The 18,718-nt window shown below is 51.2% G+C and overlaps 2 protein-coding genes across 2 annotated transcripts in view; one reads left to right on the forward strand and one right to left on the reverse strand.

Annotated features, from left to right (window-relative positions):
* The window catches only part of LOC146797189 (uncharacterized), a 35,153-nt gene extending 27,766 nt beyond the window's left edge, over positions 1–7,387 (reverse strand). The window contains exon 1 of the mRNA XM_085631509.1: positions 7,136–7,387. Coding sequence (XP_085487635.1) covers positions 7,136–7,387 — 252 coding nt within the window. The remainder of the gene's footprint in view (positions 1–7,135) is intronic.
* Positions 1–18,718, forward strand: part of LOC146797188 (semaphorin-3F-like) — a 670,875-nt gene that overhangs the window by 30,669 nt on the left and 621,488 nt on the right. The gene's annotated exons all lie outside the window — the stretch shown is intronic.

An 18,718-nucleotide genomic window follows, 5' to 3' on the forward strand; every position in this document is an offset into this window, starting at 1 on the left:
CAGGAAGATGAAGGTTGCAGAGGGCCGCGGCAGCGCCAGCAGGTCCCGGTGAGGATGGTCGGTACAACGGGCCGCGGCAGCGCCAGCAGGTCCCAGGAAGATGAAGGTTGCAGAAGGCCTCGGCAGCGCCAGCAGGCAGGACGATGGTTCACAAGAGCGGGCTACGGCAGCGCCAGTAGACCGTCAGGGTTGAGTTCACTCGGTGTCTCTCGACTCCAGGATACAACTGCCTTCCTGCTCCGGAGCTGCCTCAGTTATAGGGCTGGTGCCCTTTGATGTCCGGACCCTCGCACTTGGAGGTCGGAGGGTCCGGGATGAAGGTGTCCCGACACCCAGCAGGGGGTGGAGCCAGTGCCCGGGGGAGCTGGGAGCGATCGGCACCTGGCGGGGGAGAGCCCTTGACACTTCGGTCTCCCATTGACCTGCCAAGTGGTCCGCTCACCTCCTGGGTGGATAGTGGTGCCGGGATGTCGGGGCCGGCCAGGCCCGGGGTTAGGGTCGAGGGGAGGCCAGGCGGCCGCGTGGTACAGGGTCCAAGATGGCGGCTTGACCCGGCCGGGAAAGCCGGTGGGGCTGGACCCCGTGATGAGTAGGGGTCCGAGGGCAGAGGGTCCGTCGGGGGACAGGGTACAGGTGCTGGTCTCGGGGTTATGCCAGGTGGCCCGGAGTCCTGGCCTTGTCGAGCGGGGAGGGCGCGAGCCGTCTGTGAGGCCTGTCCAACAATAAGTTATTGTAAACAATATGTTGAAAGGAGGTCCAGGGGGCGCGGGGGGGTGGGGGGGGGGGGAGAAAGGCTGAGCTCGTGAATTTAGTGATTTGGAAGCATTTACATACAGGAGCCCCTGCGGTGCGGCCAGAGGCGAGGGGAGGCGCTAGGAGCTGAACCCGCCGGGGGGGGGGCAACCGCGCGAGCTGCTCTCTGACGTCATGTGTTGTGTACTGAGGGGCAGAGAGAGGGGCCGGGACCGCCGATGTACTGGGTGGGGGTCCAGCAGGTGAGAGGGAAGTCTCCCCGTAGCTGGAATGTGTTAGGGTGTGTGCGTGTGGGGGGGTTGGGGGGTACAGTCCCCGCGTGTATTAAACTAACCCTACACCTCTGGGGCAGATGAATATGACGCCCCAGCACCTGCTCTGTAACCCCTCTTCTGGGCATTACATTGCGCCCCGAAGTGACCGCAGCGCTCTATAAGACCCGTGATCTGTGGACCCCTAAAGCCCACCCGGCCCTGTTTCCATGTCTTTCTTGGTGCGCTCTTCCTTCTAGCGCCCAGCGTCACCTCACTGCTCCTCGTAGCTCCTCGTAACAAAGGAGGAAGGACCCTCCGGAATCCGCGTCCTGGCGCGTAGTGCTTGAGCTGAGCGAACCTGGCTTTTCGGAGGTGCTGTAGACACACGTGTGTCCCAATCCCTCTAACCAGCACGCATGGTCTCCCTCTAGCGCCAAGATATCTTGGCAGGGTTAGAGCCTATGGCTGTGCGCGTTACATGCCCCTTCTCAAGCGCCAAAGACACCAGCGCCACTCATTAGAGTCTAGGCGCCTGCTGGCAGGGGGGGCGGGGGGGGGGGGGGAGGAGGGGTCACCAGCACGCATGGTCTCCCTCTAGCGCCAAGATACCTTGGCAGGGTTAGAGCCTATGGCTGTGCGCGTTACATGCCCCTTCTCAAGCGCCAAAGACACCAGCGCCACTCATTGGAGTCTAGGCGCCTGCTGGCATTTGGGGCGGAGGAGGGGTCACCAGGGCCAAGCACCTGCTGGCACATGGGGAGGGGGGGATACCAGGGTCAAGGCACGTGGGGGGCTCACCAGGGTCAAGGCGCCTGCTGGCACCGCGGGGGCCTCACCAGGGCCAAGGCACGTAGGGGTCTGTAAATGCACATGTATGCATGTGACATAGGAGTCTAAATGCACATCTATGCATGTGACGCAGAGGTCTGTAAATGCACATTTATGCATGTGACACAGAGGTTTGTAAATACAGAGTTATGCATGTGATGCAGTGGTCTGTAAATACACATCTATGCATGTGACATAGGGGTCTGTAAATACACATCCACGCATGTGACGTAGGGGTCTGTAAATGCACATGTATGCATGTGACGTAGGAGTCTAAATGCACAGTGGAGGAGTGTGGCTCAATGGTTAGAGCGGCAGACCCTGAAGCAGAGTTCTGGCCAGGGCCCAGGGTTCGATTCCCGCCTCGGCGGGGCTCGGGCTCAATTTCCTCGGACCTGTCTATTCTCGCCTCGGTGCCTATTCTAATCACGGGCCCCACGCTGCAACTCGGGCAATAGCTCGCTTAGCCTCCACACCGGCCCCAACAGCGCTAAGGATGCCTGGCTTCACCCTGGGGGTGCCCAGGAGTGGACACTTACAGGGAAAGCCAGGAGGGGTTCCACAGCGGTATGAGTATCAGCGCCAGGAAACCGCAAAGGTGACACCGCAAGGTGGCCGTCTGGTGACAGTGCACTCTATAAGTACCTTGACATTTACATTTACATCTATGCATGTGATGCAGAGGTCTGTGAATACAAATCTATGCATGTGACTTAGGGATCTGTAAATGCACATCTATGCATGTGACACATTTCTATGCATGGGACACAGGGGCTCCGTAAATACACATGTATGCATGGGGCACAGGTGTCTGTAAATACACATTTATGCATATGATGTAGTGGGTCTGTAAATATACAACTATGCATGTGCCACAGGGGGTCTGTGAATACAAATCCATGCATGTGACGTAGGGGTCTGTAAAATGTGGGGTATATTATATGTACATTTATCCTCCTTCCAATAAATGCTGCTCTTGGCAGAGAAACCGAGGCAGCTTCTGTGCTTCCTGGATTATCACCGGCACGAAGGGAGATAAACTCAGTTTGTCAGCAGTCCTAAAACTCCTAGCCCATGGGGACTGGATCATCTACCCTTAAAGACCTTTTGTCCTTCGGCCAATGAACTGTGTAATCCCGAATATCCATGTGGTACATAGGTAGGTGTAGGAAATCTACCTTTTCTGCAGGTTCATCCTGGATTTTTTCACCGTTTGCTGGCCTCTATATTTTTACTGGCTTTGTCCACTTTGACCACTTTGACCCTGCTAACGAGTGATCAAATGCCCCTGCCGCCCCTTTCCACTCGGTGACCTCGGCATATCCCTAAGTGGCATTTTACTTACCTATAAGTCCCTAGTATGTAGTAAAAAGTGTATGCCCAGAGTCTGTAAGATAAATGCCGCTAGTGGACTGCAGAACCCATTGTGCCGTCCACTACCGTGACTGCTGGGCTACCGGTTGTAGTCGGGCTGTTGCAGTGTTAAACTGCAAATTGGACCGGTCGGAATAAACCCCTTTGATAGGTCAAAATCTTCCTTTTAAATAGCATGAAGTCATCCCTAAATAGGCCTTATTGCCCACAAGGCAGGGTGCGTGGCCTTTAAAAGTAGGACATGTAGAAATGTAATGTTAAACACGTCCTTCCAGCAAAATTGCCCCAAAAGCTATTTTCACTATAGCAAGGCTGCCAGTTCTATAAATAAGCACTAAGTTACTTTATTACATTTAATTAGATTAATTTTGGTTAGGAAACAGTTAGAAAAATAAATCAACATCTATTTTTAATAGTTATTACAATTTAATTCAGTGGTGAAGTGTGATGTTTGATAAATATTAAGGAAAATATACTTTTAGAAATTTACCTTTTCCCTCCATGAAGCCTCTGGAGGCCCATTTACATTTACTCTGCAACTTCTGTCAGGCAGTAATTAGCATTTGAAAAGGTGTGAAGGGGTGAGAAATGTCTCCCTCTCGCAAACAGTAGGCTGACCTGATCGGGCAGTCATGATCCCTCTGAAGCTCGAACCTGACAGAACATGCAGGATGTGGCAGTGCGCGTCCTTTTTGGCATTGCACCACCAAATCTTGCTTCAATGTCAAATTCTGCAGACTGGTCTGCCGCAGTTTTCCATATAACCCCTGAGGCGCTCTACAAATGACAATTGCGGGAAACCCCTACTTTGTTCTATCAGGCTTGTGTCACAGTGTTTATTGGGGTACAGTTACTGTCCCAAACTGGATGTTATTGTTTGAGCCCAAATTTAGTATGGGCGAAGACGTACGCCATCTTGGAAATGCTCAAAGTGGGTAGAGTTGGCCCTGGGAATATTTACCTTGTTGGTTAGGGCGTGTCCAGGATTCCTTCCCACCCACAAACTCAGGCCTCTCAAAGCACCCACTTCAGAACACTACAGGACTTGAAGAAAATAAGAAGCGGGCTGACCCTGCTACTGAGACCTGAGAAAGCCCTCCATGGCTCGACTGGGTCTCCTTCCTGTACCCAGGACAAAGAAGAGGGCTCCAAGGGTCAGAGGTCAACCTCCTGCTAAAGCCACAAGGATACAACAAGCTACAGGAGGCCTTTCCTGAAACTGCCCAGATGACCAGTGCAGCGGACCTGGGCTGGACCCTGCCTTTGGCCGCAGCCTAATACCATCTCAGCCTCTATCTGCCTCCCCGGAGGTCCTGAGGGGTTTTAGACCTGTACTCTCCTTGTGGATTGGAACTTAAAGGTCTAAAGTCAGATCAAATCTTTGACCAGGATGACCCTGGTTGGTTTATCTGACCAGACTTGCGTGAGGTTAGGGTATACCACACCATTGAGGTTAGGGCATACCACACCATTGAGGTTAGGGTATACCATGACCATTGAAGTTAGGGTATACCACGACCATTGAAGTTAGGGTATACCACGACTATTGAGGTTAGGGTATGCCACGATCATTGAAGTTAGGGTATACCACGACCATTGAAGTTAGGGTATACCACACCATTGAAGTTAGGGTATACCACGACCATTGAGGTTAGGGTATACCACACAATTGACTGTCGATGGCAATCTGTGTTTCTTGGTGCTATAGTCAGATAGAGGTCTGTAGATAAGTCAGATATCTATGCATGGGACTCGGGGGTCTGTAGATACGTCAGATATCTATGCATGGGACACAGCGGTCTCTAGATAAGTCAGATATCTATGCATGGGACTCGGGGTTTGTAAATAAGTCAGATATCTATGCATGGGACTCGGGGGTCTGTAGATACGTCGGATATCTATGCATGGGACACAGCAGTCTCTAGATAAGTCAGATATCTATGCATGGGACTCGGGGTTTGTAAATAAGTCAGATATCTATGCATGGGACATAGTGGTCTCTAGATAAGTCAGATATCTATGCATGGGACACAGCGGTCTCTAGATAAGTCAGATATCCATGCATGGGACGCAGCGGTCTGTAGATAAGTCAGATATCTATGCATGGGACGCAGCGGTCTCTAGATAAGTCAGATATTTATGCATGGGACTCGGGGTCTGTAAATAAGTCAGATATCTATGCATGGGACACAGCGGTCTCTAGATAAGTCAGATATCCATGCATGGGACGCAGCGGTCTGTAGATAAGTCAGATATCTATGCATGGGACGCAGCGGTCTCTAGATAAGTCAGATATTTATGCATGGGACTCGGGGTCTGTAAATAAGTCAGATATCTATGCATGGGACTCGGGGTTTGTAAATAAGTCAGATATCTATGCATGGGACTCGGGGGTCTGTAGATACGTCGCATATCTCTGCATGGGACACAGCGGTCTCTAGATAAGTCAGATATCTATGCATGGGACTAGGGGTTTGTAAATAAGTCAGATATCTATGCATGGGACATAGTGGTCTCTAGATAAGTCAGATATCTATGCATGGGACACAGCGGTCTCTAGATAAGTCAGATATCTATGCATGGGACGCAGCGGTCTGTAGATAAGTCAGATATCTATGCATGGGACACAGCGGTCTCTAGATAAGTCAGATATCTATGCATGGGACTCGAGGTCTGTAAATAAGTCAGATATCTATGCATGGGTCTCGGGGGACTGTAGATAAGTCAGATATCTATGCATGGGACTCGGGGGTCTGTAGATAAGTCAGATATCTATGCATGGGGCACGGGGTTCTGTAAGTAAGATAAGTATCTATATATCTGAATCCGGGGGTCTGTAAATTATGCAACTATCTAAAAGTGAGACGGGCTATAAGTAGGTTGGATGTTTACGTATGCGGGACAGAATGTCAGTGATGTAAGGGGGATATATATATAAGTCGGGTATCAGTGCGATGGGTTCTGTAAGTGAGGCAGATGTCGGTGTATGTCTCGGCGCTCCAACAACGGACGGAGTCTGCGTAAGACTTTGTACGTCTTCGTGAATCCAAGCCAATGAAGATAAACTCTCATCAGACAGAATTCCAGAGTAAACCCCATAGGTTTGTTAAAATTAAGATCATTACAGAAGGCAACAATGAGTTAGTCAATTATGAATTGGTTGAAATCAAAATAGTCAAAGTGGTAATCGGTGAGAGGAGTCCCTTAAGCAGTCAAAGTGGTAATCGGTGAGAGGAGTCCCTTAAGCAAGTCAATAGCCAGAACCAAATATAAGCAAATGCACAGACTGACATAGAGTGCGCAGTTAGAAAGGCAAAGGAAGTCTGGCACATAGCTCAAAAACATTATCTTTTAGATGGTTTAAAAAAAAGAAGCAGACATATTTGTAGCATGACATTACATAGATGGGTTGTACTAATGCGTTACTTTTGCATAGTAACCAATCGAATGATCAGTTCACGATCACTAAAGACCTCGCCTACTTCCACATGTAATGTAATGTAGTGTAAGTTGGTATTTGTAAAGCGCTGACTGCCACTCCGCAAGGAGCATCCTGGCGCACATGAGTGTGATTGGTTAACCCAGCACATGATCTAACCACCAGAAGGAAATAAAAACAAAATCAAACATTTCGCAACAGGGTCCTCTGTAGGTTCAGAACAGGGCACTGAGACGTGCAAAATATGACTTTACTTCCAGTGGAAGAAAACACGAAAAATGTAATGGAACAAACGTACACGCAGAGACCATGGCTTGCATCTAAATTAAACGAACAAACACACGTGATCAGCTTGTGCACACACGTGATCAGCTTGTGCACACACGTGATCAGCTTGTGCACACACGTGATCAGCTTGTGCACACAGACGATCACCTTGTGCACACAGGCGTTCACCTTGTGCACATATGTGCACACACAAGATCACCTTGTGCACACACGTGATCAGCTTGTGCACACACTGGATCATCTTGTGCACACACGTGATCACCCTGTGCAGACACGTGAAAATCTTGTGCACACACAGGATCATCTTGTCCACACACGTGATCACCATGTCCGCACATAGGATCATCTTGTGCACACAAGTGATCACCTTGTGCACACACGGGATCACCTTGTGCACACACATGATCACCTTGTGCACACAGGTGATCACCTTGTGGACACACTGGATCATCTCGTGCACACACATGATCAACTTGTGCAAACAGGATCACCTTGTGCACACATGTGATCACCTTGTGCACACAGGTGATCACCTTGTGGACACACTGGATCATCTCGTGCACACACATGATCAACTTGTGCACACTGGATCATCTCGTGCTCACACGTGATCATCTTGTGCACAGACGGGATCACCTTGTGCACATACATGATCACCTTGTGCACACACATGATCATCTTGTGCCAACAGACGTTCACCTTGTGCACACACGTGATCACCTTGTGCACACACGTGATCACCTTGTGCACACACATGATCATCTCATGCACACACGTGATCATCTTGAGCACACACGGGATCATCTTGTGCACACACGGGATCATCTCATGCACACACGGGATCATCTCATGCATACACATGATCATCTCGTGCACACACGGGATCATCTCGTGCACACACGGGATCATCTCGTGCACACACGGGATCATCTCGTGCACACACGGGATCATCTCGTGCACACACAGGATCATCTCGTGCACACACGGGATCATCTCGTGCACACACGGGATCATCTCGTGCACACACAGGATCATCTTGTGCACACACATGATCACCTTGTGCACACACTGGATCATCTCGTGCTCACACGTGATCACCTTGTGCACAGACGGGATCATCTTGTGCACATACATGATCACCTTGTGCACACGGGATCATCTTGTGCGCACACGTTAAGATATAACCTCAGGTTTGCATAGTGCAGCATCACAGGGGTCTGTTCATCTGTTGGAGGGTCTCTGAGAGGTTTGAGCAGAAGCCTTGAGTGGCGCAGAGACCGCCCCTGACCAGAACACAGATTAATACGATTGATTAATTCGGAGACCAGGTTGATTTTCAGAGCTGGGACAGCAGAGGACACCCGAGGACACCCCATTCACATGAAATAAAAGTGCACATTTCTTTCTGCAAACGGGAACAGATGTCGAGGGAGGCAGCAGAGGGCTGGTGAGGCGACCCCAAACATGTCTAGTTAAACATTGATTTCCGATAATAAAAACCCCTTACAGGCCTGAGGCAAAGGGTCTGTGAGTAAGGCATGTGTCCACGCGGGGGGGGGAGGGGGCGGTGAGATAAGCGCGTGTGTCACAAGTGCAGGTGATCCGTTGGGGGTGTCTGACACGTCTGTACCTCAGGGCCGCATATATCGTGAACGGGTGTACGGACCCGGGGCCCAGCATTCGCTCCTCAAGTGCACTCAACAAGGATGGCTCATGGCTGATGCCCCCGCCCTCGTCACTCTCCCGTCATGCTGCCCTGGGGCACGGGCGCTCGCAAACACTTCCCCAAAGGCCAAAATGTTTGGTGTGTGACGTGGCCGGGGCCGCACTGACGGCAGCAGGGGGGCGATCAGGGAAGGGGGGGGGGGGATGGGGGGTAAAGTGTGTAGGAGAAACGAAGCATATACATCTGGCGGCTGAATTGCAGAACATGAAGCCAGAAAACCTGAATTAATCCCAGCATCTCCCATTAACCAAATTGTGTGATCCTGGGCAATTCTTTCGTTTTGCCTCCTCTCCTTCATACTCGCATATAAGAGATCTTTGAAATGCATGGCTTCAGGGACTGCTGTACACACCTTCCATCCAGTGTTTGATTAAACTGTAATGTTCATGTATAATGGGAACACAGGCCTCTGGGAGTGCGCACGGAACACAGGCCTCTGGGGGTGCGCACGGAACACGGGCCTCTGGGAGTGCACACGGAACGCAGGCCTCTGGGAGTGCGCAGAGCCGCCTCTCCGTTGTTGTCGGGGTGGGATGGAGGGTTGTGGAAGAATCAATGTTTCCGAAATTCATGTATGTGACTATCCTTTTTAGGTCTCGCCTACGCTGCGCGCATGCGCTGCGTAGGAGACCTTTAGCCGTCGTTCTGCTCTTTTTCGTAGCACATATTCGTGCTTGTGGCGGCATACGCCTTGCGGGAGTGCGCAGTATGTGCTTCGAAAAAGAGAACACTGCGCACACTTTCACTTTCACAGCCGCGCGGCCAATGCTTGTTATAACGATGATCTAGTGCTCGGATATTCAACTCCAGGGCTATGTTTACTGAAGTGAAAGGTTTGGGTTAACACTCTTAGTCGTGTTGTCTTCCACATCATCCCACTTGGCCTGCCTAGCAAAAAAAAAAAAAAGCTTCTTTTAGCACGATCCCCTATGAGTGCCCTATAAAACCATGACACCGAGAGCCACACATCACCTATCGACAGTAACAGCTGCAGTGTTTCCGACCTGTGGGGGTCCTCAGGAAACCCCATCTGTTGGACTTGGCCCTTCTGGCAGGTTCACCCCTGAAACTTTTTGCTTTTACTTATGACCTGGTGTTAGTAATTTTTGGCTTCTGCGCACTTCACCACTGTGTCCCAGGATAAAGTGTGTGCATGTAGTGAGGTTGGCCTGCCCTCCCATAGGAATGCATGGGGGAATGTATGTGTCCCTGGTAGTTCCTGATGCGTGGGGAGTGTAGGTGCGAGTTTGGTATGTGCGGACTCGTGTGATGAAATGCTGCGCGATGATGTGTGCGGTGTCCATGTAGCTAGTATGGAAGTGCCACTTCTAGACGCTGGCATAAATGTGCAGTGACTGCCTGGCGCGTGATTGGCTGGCTGAGGTCATGTGATGGGCTAGGGAATCCCCAGAGTCAGGAGGAGTCACCCAGTGGTGAATGGGGAGATCAGCAGCCAGATGGGTGGGAGGGGTACACCTAGGGCCTGAATAGGGCTGGACTTTCTCCTCACAATGCTGGCTCCGCCCCCTGTGGTGCGACTGATGACCCTGGCCTGCTCTCTGAATAGGGAGAGGGGCTAAGCAAAACAAAGTGCTCAGGAACCAGTTGTAACTGGTTCGCCCCTCCCCTGCACCTTGAGACAAAGGTAAACCTGTGTATAAAATGGGGCTGTGACCCCAAGTAAAATGTTCTCACTTGTTCCTAACTTTAGGGGGACACCCTGCCAGGAGGAACCGCTGCGGGACCCAGCTGCCGCTTCCTGAGGGTCCCTGCGTGCTGGCCTGCCTGGCTGTGCTTTGCTGGGGTCCCCCCAGCCCAAGGACTTGCTGGGCTCTGCCCTTTCTCTAGGAGGGCGCTTCAGGGGGTGTTGGCAGCGAAGGGAGACTGCCTGGGCTCCCCCCTTTCTCGGCTGTTCGAGCGGGAGCCTACCCCGCTTTAGTACGGAATTAATATCCCTAGTGGGTGCCCACCCCGCCAGGGACCTTGCCGTTGTTCTTTTTGTGATCCTCGCGGGTGCCTACCCCGCTTATTTAATTATTTTTATAGCGGGAGCCCACCCCGCATACTGGTGCTGTCGCGGGTGCCCACCCCGCTTATTGCCTTGGTTTAATTGAGGGAGCCCACCCCTCATTGCCGTATCAAATTCACCGCCGCCAGCCCGAGAGTTCGCTGACGTCACCACCCCCGCGCTGGGATTGGCCCAGTCGTCGCGGTTGCCCGGCAACGTGAAGAAACGGCCCCGAGGATCACCGCGTCGGCCCGGGTGAGAGCAGGCGAAGCCGACGGGAGCCCACCCCGTGCTCCGGTGAACGAAGGAAGGCCGCCGGGTAAGAGAGAGAGAGCCCCCGAGGAGCGGGAGCTCTCTGGTGCCGGCCGTTCTGACCCCGACGAATCCTGCGTGCCTGGAGCCTCAGAGGCTCCACAGGAGAAGCGCCGCCCGAGCTGGTGAGTGATACTCTGGCCGGTAGCGACCTCCCCCATTGGAGCCTGCCCCACGATGGTGTAATAGTGGTCCTGAGGGCCCGGGGTGCCCAAGTTGACTGAGCGGTCCCGCACCTGACAGCGGACCGCTCCACCGGTGCCCCAGATTGCTCCGAGAGCCCCGAGAGGGCTCCAACGTTACGGGGGCAGATTATTTGTTAAAGAGCCTAGAGGGCTCCAACGTCCCCCGCATTGTTGGTTTTAGAGCGCTAGTGCGCTCCAATGTGATTGAGGCTGAGTGTTGACGGGCCAGTGAGGGCTCCAACGCGAGGGCATTTCATTGGTGACTTTGAGCCCACGAGGCTCCAACGTCTGGCCCCCTCATTTCTGTAAGAGCCCAGAGAGGCTCCACGTGAGTGCTGTATATTGTTTTGAGAAGGCACAGTGGTGCCCCAGCATTTCTCCAGCTGCCCAGCACTTAGTGGGCAGCTGCAACGTTTAGGTTGTGGCCTTTACGCTTTGGCTTGCGCAGCCTGCGCAGCCTTGCCCTGACTCTGCTGGACAAAGGGCGTTGGAGCCCCTGAGAGTCCAAGTTGGCCTGGGGACAGTTTCCCAGTGTTGTGCCCTCCCCTAGGGTACCTGGCGACTTATGTGGGTTTGGCGCAATTGTGTTTTCCTGCACCTCTGAATGTATGTTATGCATCCGGTGCTTTCCTTCCCTACACCTCTGAATGTGTTGTGCTGCATCATGTGTAATGTGCTTAGACCCCTACAGGTATTGTGATACTTAGGTGGTTGTTTTCTCCTAGTACAGGTGGTGCTAGTGAGGTTCTAGTTCCCTGCGTGACAGTCTCCTAAGGTGGTTAGGGTTGCGTAGGTGGTACTTAACTGTTACCAGTAGTTACTGGTTGTGTGCTACAGTGATTTACATTCTATGTTCTAAGTGATATTCTAAGTGCTAGTTCTAAAAGTGCTTATCCCTGACAGTGGTCCATGTGGCCCTGTCTTGTACATATCCCCTCTAAATTCTGCCCGTACCTGTTGGCACATTGTAAAGTGTGTGTTTTTATCTAATGTGTTTGGTATAATACAAAGGCTATTTTTATATAATACCTTGTGTGGAGTTTCTATTGTGGTGGGCCTTGGGTGTTGTTGCTGGGTGCGCGCGCAAACGCTTTACACATTACCTCCGGGATAAGCCTGACTGCTCGTGCCAAGCTACCAAGGGGGTGAGCAGGGGTTATCTTTGGCGTGTAACTCCCCAGCCCTGACTTAGAGTGGTGGTTTCTGCCTGACTTTGGCGCAAGCCCTAGCCAACCAGAAATCCCATTTCTAACACCATCCATCTCTCCCCGACCTTACTGGGAATTTTAGCCTACTGGAGGAAGTGGCCAGGCCCCACTGAGAACTCTGTACAAGCCTTCTCAAAGGTAACGAACCGCTCACCTGGGTACAGATCACCCAGCATTTCACAACCCCCTGTGCTCCAGCGAGCCACCGACATCGCCTCGGCGACACGTTTAAAAGGCACCAATGACCAAGTGCTCAGCTCTCGCCAACCGAGGTTGTTTGACTCCCCTGCTAATCCCCTTCCCCCATATCCCCACTTCCTGACGCACAAGGTAGGCGCAGGGCTTTAAGTGGGCCGGGTCCTGCCGGGGCTCAGCACCGGCAGAAGCAGGTGCTGAGACTGGTCCTATTGGGCTCTCCATTTTGGCCCTCACCCTCAGGGTGGAACAAATCTTAGCTCTGCAGCAGCGCCCCCTTCACTGCCTGTGATGTAACTTCAAGAGACTTGGTATAGTTCTCTCACATTCACGTCATTTCAGAACTGAAGTATTTTCAATATTCTATACAACAAAGCCGTACTTATTGCTTATTTATCTAATGCAAACAATAATCATCACTCTTGATTTGGATTTTCAATAGCTTTTCAAAATAGTTGTTCATTATTTTTTGAAAATTCTCAGGTTTACTAGTGGTTTTTTAAAAGTAATTTTGGGCCTTGGGTACATCTAGGTAGACGCAGATCTCAACCGGACACCTCTCAAAGTCTCAGATTATTCATTGACAGCAATTTATGAAACAAAAAGTAGCACAAAATGTCTTATGATTTCTTTTAAAAGGCCCTGTTGTGCAGTTTTACGTGACTATGGCGCTCATCCTCCATTGGGCGCTGCTAAATACATAAGGGTTATGGCGCCATTTTCTCCTAATGCTGTTCCATATGTGAGATGCACTGATTGCCCCCTGCTGTGAAAGCCATAAAAGGAGACAATGGTGCATGAAAGGCAGAGGTAAAGTACCGCGACTCACAACGAGGACAGCAAATGGCTGATGTGTCCTGCGTCACCGGCCCATGCCGCATCGCGGAGTGTGTAAACACACCAATAGATGAAGGCTGCTCACCAAAAGCCCCTTGTGTACGTTTATGTGAAAGCCCGAGCCTGGAGAGACAGCTGAAGGAGTCTCTGGTCCAGACCAAAACAAGCATTGGCATAGCCAATAGGTCTCGCCTTTGGGACCGTAGAAGTGTTTAGTTATCCAGCACAATATCCTTGGTGCAACAACATCAACCGTTGCATGGCTAAACACTTATAAGGTCCCAAAGGCGAGACCTATTGGCTACGCCAATGCTGGTTATAAAATACTGTACAATGCGCGGATGTACTAAGGTGAAACACTCCTGCATGTTAATGAAACGCACTTTTTGAATTTTGGAGACATTATACTTTCACACTCATGCAAGATGTCTTCAAAAATAAAGGTGTTTCTAAGGTGAAGCGGTGCAGGACACCCCAGTTACTTCCTTTCTTCACTTTTAATGAACCTTTAAATACACATCTGCCTGTTTGTTTACCATCTTTTTACAGTTCGCGCGGTGTTGAATAAAGAGCGGCCCAGTGCCGCTGTTGACCGGAGGGGGGGGGGGGGGGGGGGGCCTGCATGTAAAGTTCAGGAGGGCCGTATGCCCTCCCACCCCCCGCGGTGCTATAGGATGTTGGTATCCACAGTGCCAGGAGCCCACTGAGATCAGAGGTGCATCTGGAGCTGCAGAAGGGATGAGAGGAAAGAACGTAGGATACGTCCCACCATCTAAGACTCACTCCCTCAGAAGTTACCCTATATACTCTATCGCGTCCTCCCATCTAAGACTCACTCCCTCAAAAGTTATCCTATATACTCAATCGCGTCCTCCCATCTAAGACTCACTCCCTCAAAAGTTATCCTATATACTCAATCGCGTCCTCCCATCTAAGACTCACTCTCTCAAAAGTTATCCTATATACTCAATCGCGTCCTCCCATCTAAGACTCACTCCCTCAAAAGTTATCCTATATACTCAATCGCGTCCTCCCATCTAAGCCTCACTCTCTCAAAGGTTATCCTATATACTCAATCGCGTCTCCGGCAGCCATGCCAGGATTACTCTCAGGAAAGGTGAAGCTCTACCCTAACCATCCAACAAGACCCAAGTGTTGTTTGTGGGACCCTCACGCGCCCTTTTGATGTCGTGCTTCATCTGTTGGACTCATCCCGGTCCCGACAAAACCCGGACGGTCTCGACCATATTCCCAGGAGCTCAAGAGACACAATCCTGCTGCTTCGGACACCTCGGTATCCCTTGAGTAACGGTTCCTGGCACGAATAAATATAAATACAGGGGCTCGTGGTCCCTCACCCTGTGTAGAAGTCGATGTGTTTCAGCCCTGACATGAGATGGCCAAGAAGTCCAGGGGTTTGCCAGGCCCGAGGTACTTCTGCTCTGGAACACGGTCAGTGTAAAGACGTCAGACAAACCTAACCAATCTCGGTCAGGACAAGAAATAACATGCAACATACATGTGGATGCAGAAGGACGCGGCGACCCTTGTTTCAATGTGGCCCCCTCTTAGGGCCCTGCACTGTTAAGTCAATGGGAGACCCTTGATGAATGTCTGACTACAAGGACATGTCCCCCACTCCCCCCATGAAGCCTATTGGCTTCTGTAGGAAAGCGCCACCTTTTGCATGGTTGGCCCCCACCTTTTACCCAATGCCTGAGGGAAACAACCTTTACAACGCAGTCATTACAGCCCACTACCTTTACATAGCAGTCATTACAGCCCACTACCTTTACAACGCAGTCATTACAGCCCACTACCTTTACAACGCAGTCATTACAACCCACTACCTTTACATAGCAGTCATTACAGCCCACTACCTTTACATAGCAGTCATTACAGCCCACTACCTTTACATAGCAGTCATTACAGCCCACTACCTTTACAACGCAGTCATTACAGCCCACTACCTTTACATCGCAGTCATTACATCGCAACATCCTTTACATCGCATGTCATTACAACGCAGCCATTACATCGCATGTCACTACAACCCATGTCTTTACAATGCATGTCACTACAACGCAGGCATTACATCGCAAGTCATTACAATGCATACCATTACAACGCATAGAACCCTTACACTATCCAACACTACCCTACTGTTGCTCTCACTGGAGTTAGAATAGTAATTATTACCCATATACTATCCAACACTTACCTTAAATTCGATGCAATGGTATGCGTTGTAATGGTATGCGTTGTAATGGTATGTGTTGTAATGGTATGCGTTGTAAAGGTATAATGCGATGTAATGGAATGCGTTGTAAAGGTAGTTTCTGAAAATGCGATGTAATGGCATGCAATGTAAAAGAATGCGTTGTAAAGGATGTTGCGATGTAAAAACTGCGTTGTAAAGGCATGCGTTGTAAATGTATGCGTTGTAACGTCATACATTCATGCCTGATGTAAGGGCCCTGGGTTCCTGCTCACCAGGCTCCCGGTGCCAGATCTCTCTCCCAAACACTGTCCCACGACTGACATGATTTCAGTCACCCCTGTAAGTCACTGGTTAATGGTACCCCTGGTACCCAGGGCATGGGTACTGAAGAGGGTAATCTGGGGCGGCAGCACTGGTTGTGCCCCCCAGGGACTCCTCACCAAGACTATGTCCTCTGCCACTGCAGGCTGCGTGTCTAGGAGCAGAGAGTCGACTCGGCACACAGCCCTGTGTGCCGTGCCCTCATACACTGCATGAGATATGGGTAAGTCACCCCTACTGCGAGCCTTTAGCCCTGAGGCAGAGTGCACTCTGTCCTATGTGTGGTCGGATATGTTCCTGCAATGTTCAGTCCGTTCTGGGTGTTGTCATTGAGCCATAAGAGGTCGATGGCTGGATCCTTGTCAGTGCGAGTTGCCCGGCTCCAAGGTGGCTTCACTGGTTTCTAAGATGTCTCAGTAAATCCTCTCTGATGCCAGTGATGGATTTGTTAACAAATCCACACGAGAGACCGTTTAGAGGGTCCCCTGAAAACCAACCATGCACTGGTGTGGTCCCTGACTTGATTTCCCCAGGGGGTGAGAGCCAGCACTCTCAGAGGACAGAGACAGAGCCTGCTCTGAGCGGGGGTGCTTCACACCTCCTCCAGGCCAGGATGGCCTTCCTGGGCGGGAAGCTTCGAAGGCAAAGCCACCTTTGAATCCACCCCAGGAACCTCCAGGTAGTAGAGGAAGCCAAGCCCCCTTTCCTGCTCCAATTATGGCAGGAGGAAAGGCAGGAAAATTAGTTAGATGAGGAGGAGGGACCCCACTTCGCCTGCACCTCCCCTAGGGTGGGGCAGGCAAGGTAAACCCTTCTCTGGAAATTCCACCAACTTGGGATGGTGGAAAAATAACCTATCAGGGCTGGGGTAGGGCCTCTACCCACAGGAAGTGGTCACTAAAGGGCGTAGACACCCTAAAGGTAGGTAGCCTATTGGCTACTACATGTCTCCCCTCGTAATGCCCCCAAATTCAGAGTTTAGGTGACACCTCAATACCCAAACATCAGAGTCAACGGACAAGACAAGGCCAGGACAAACAAGACCCGCTGCGGAGAACTGAAGGCCTAACCCTGCCTGCTGCGCCCAGGACTCGACAATCGCTGCGGCTGTGTCGCCCTGCACCCTGAATGAACTCCAGGAACCCCGGAGCACCTCCAGCCTTCAAGAAATCATCAAGAAGCTCCCTTGGAGTGAAGGTATCGCTCCCCTGCACACCGCAGGTGCCAATCCCGTAAACTTGCTGCTCCCCGATGACCTTCACGCAGCACCGAAGCAAGAAAAGGTACAACCGCTTCGGAGGGTCAGATCTGTCTCTTCACCAACTTTGGAGAGACCAGGACCTACCGGAGCTGCAGCGTACCGACACCTGTGGTATCAGAACCCCAACCGCAAACACCAAGAAGGAGAGTCCACTCCAGACTCCCAAAGCACCAGAACAAGCACCCATCAAGAGGCATCAACACACCTGAGACCCACTTTCTGTACGGCCCAGCTGTCCCAAGATGTCTCACCAAGTTGCCTGCTCCTGACCTCAAGGACCCCAAGACGTACGATTCCCAGGTGGCCTGTTCACTCTGCACCCGGCCCCACCGGCCCCGATACCGACTAACTAGCTGTGCTCCCTTGGTCCTCAAGCCCTTGCGACCTTCTCCGTCGAAGGAGTCCCTTCGGACTTACCTGTAAGTCCACCTGTGCAGTGCATTTTCAGGTGGCTCCCTTGGTTCTTGTACACCTGCATCCAAGACCTCAGCACCCTGCTCCTAGTCGATCGGGGTCGCTCTCGAACTTCTCCTGCTGGAACTTTGGACCCTGTCTCGTCATCGACCTCAAACCAGAAGATGAACTTCGTGAAATCATTGCCTGAATCTCTACGCATTTTTCTGAGTTTTCCCCATTGATCCTATGTTGCGTAATTGCGCATAAAAGTGATCTATTTTACGAACTTCTAAAAATAGTAACTTCAAAGAACTTGCCTTACAAGTGTGTTCTGTAAAAATCAACATCATTTTTATAAATGTAGTCTGGGATTAATTCTTGTGTGTGTCTCATTTATAGCCCAAGTGTGTACAACAAATGCTTGGCACTGCCCTCTGATAAGCCTCGCTGCTCGCCCGCGCTACCAGGAATGATCTGCTTTCACCTCTGTTCATCACTGGGGGGTGCACTGGACTCTGCCAATATATAGAGACCGCGCCCTACAGCTCAAAAGTACAGGGGCCCAAATGGGGGACCCCATTGGAACAAGGGAAACGTTGTCCTTCTGCATGCTACATATATGTTGCGTGTGCCCACAATGGAGACAGAAGCGTGTTCAGGTAAAGCAGCGTCCTTCAGCAACCAGAGAGCGGGTCCACAAGATTTGTCTCGGCATCCTGTTCTCATCCTTTCCCGTGCGCCCAAAGTGTTACATGTGAACCCACAAGACCTGCTGAGCAGGGTTGACTCTCAGGCAGGATTGAGCCTCAGGCAGGTTTGGCTCTCAGGCAGGATTGAGACTTAGGCAGGATTGACTCTCGAGCAGGATTGACTGTCAGGCAGGATTGACTCTCAGGCAGGGTTGACTCTCAAGCAGGATTACCCTGAGGCAGGATTGAAATTCAGGCAGGATTGAGACTCAGGCAGGATTGAGACTCAGGCAGGATTGACTCTCGAACAGGATTGACTCTCAAGAAGGATCCGACTCTCAGGCAGGATTGACCCTAAAGCAGGATTCACTCAGGCATGATCGACTCTTGAGCAGGAATGACTCTCAGGCAGGATTGAGTCTC

Source organism: Triturus cristatus, chromosome 10 (assembly GCF_964204655.1).
Source record: "Triturus cristatus chromosome 10, aTriCri1.1, whole genome shotgun sequence".
NCBI classification, from domain to species: Eukaryota; Metazoa; Chordata; class Amphibia; order Caudata; family Salamandridae; genus Triturus; species Triturus cristatus.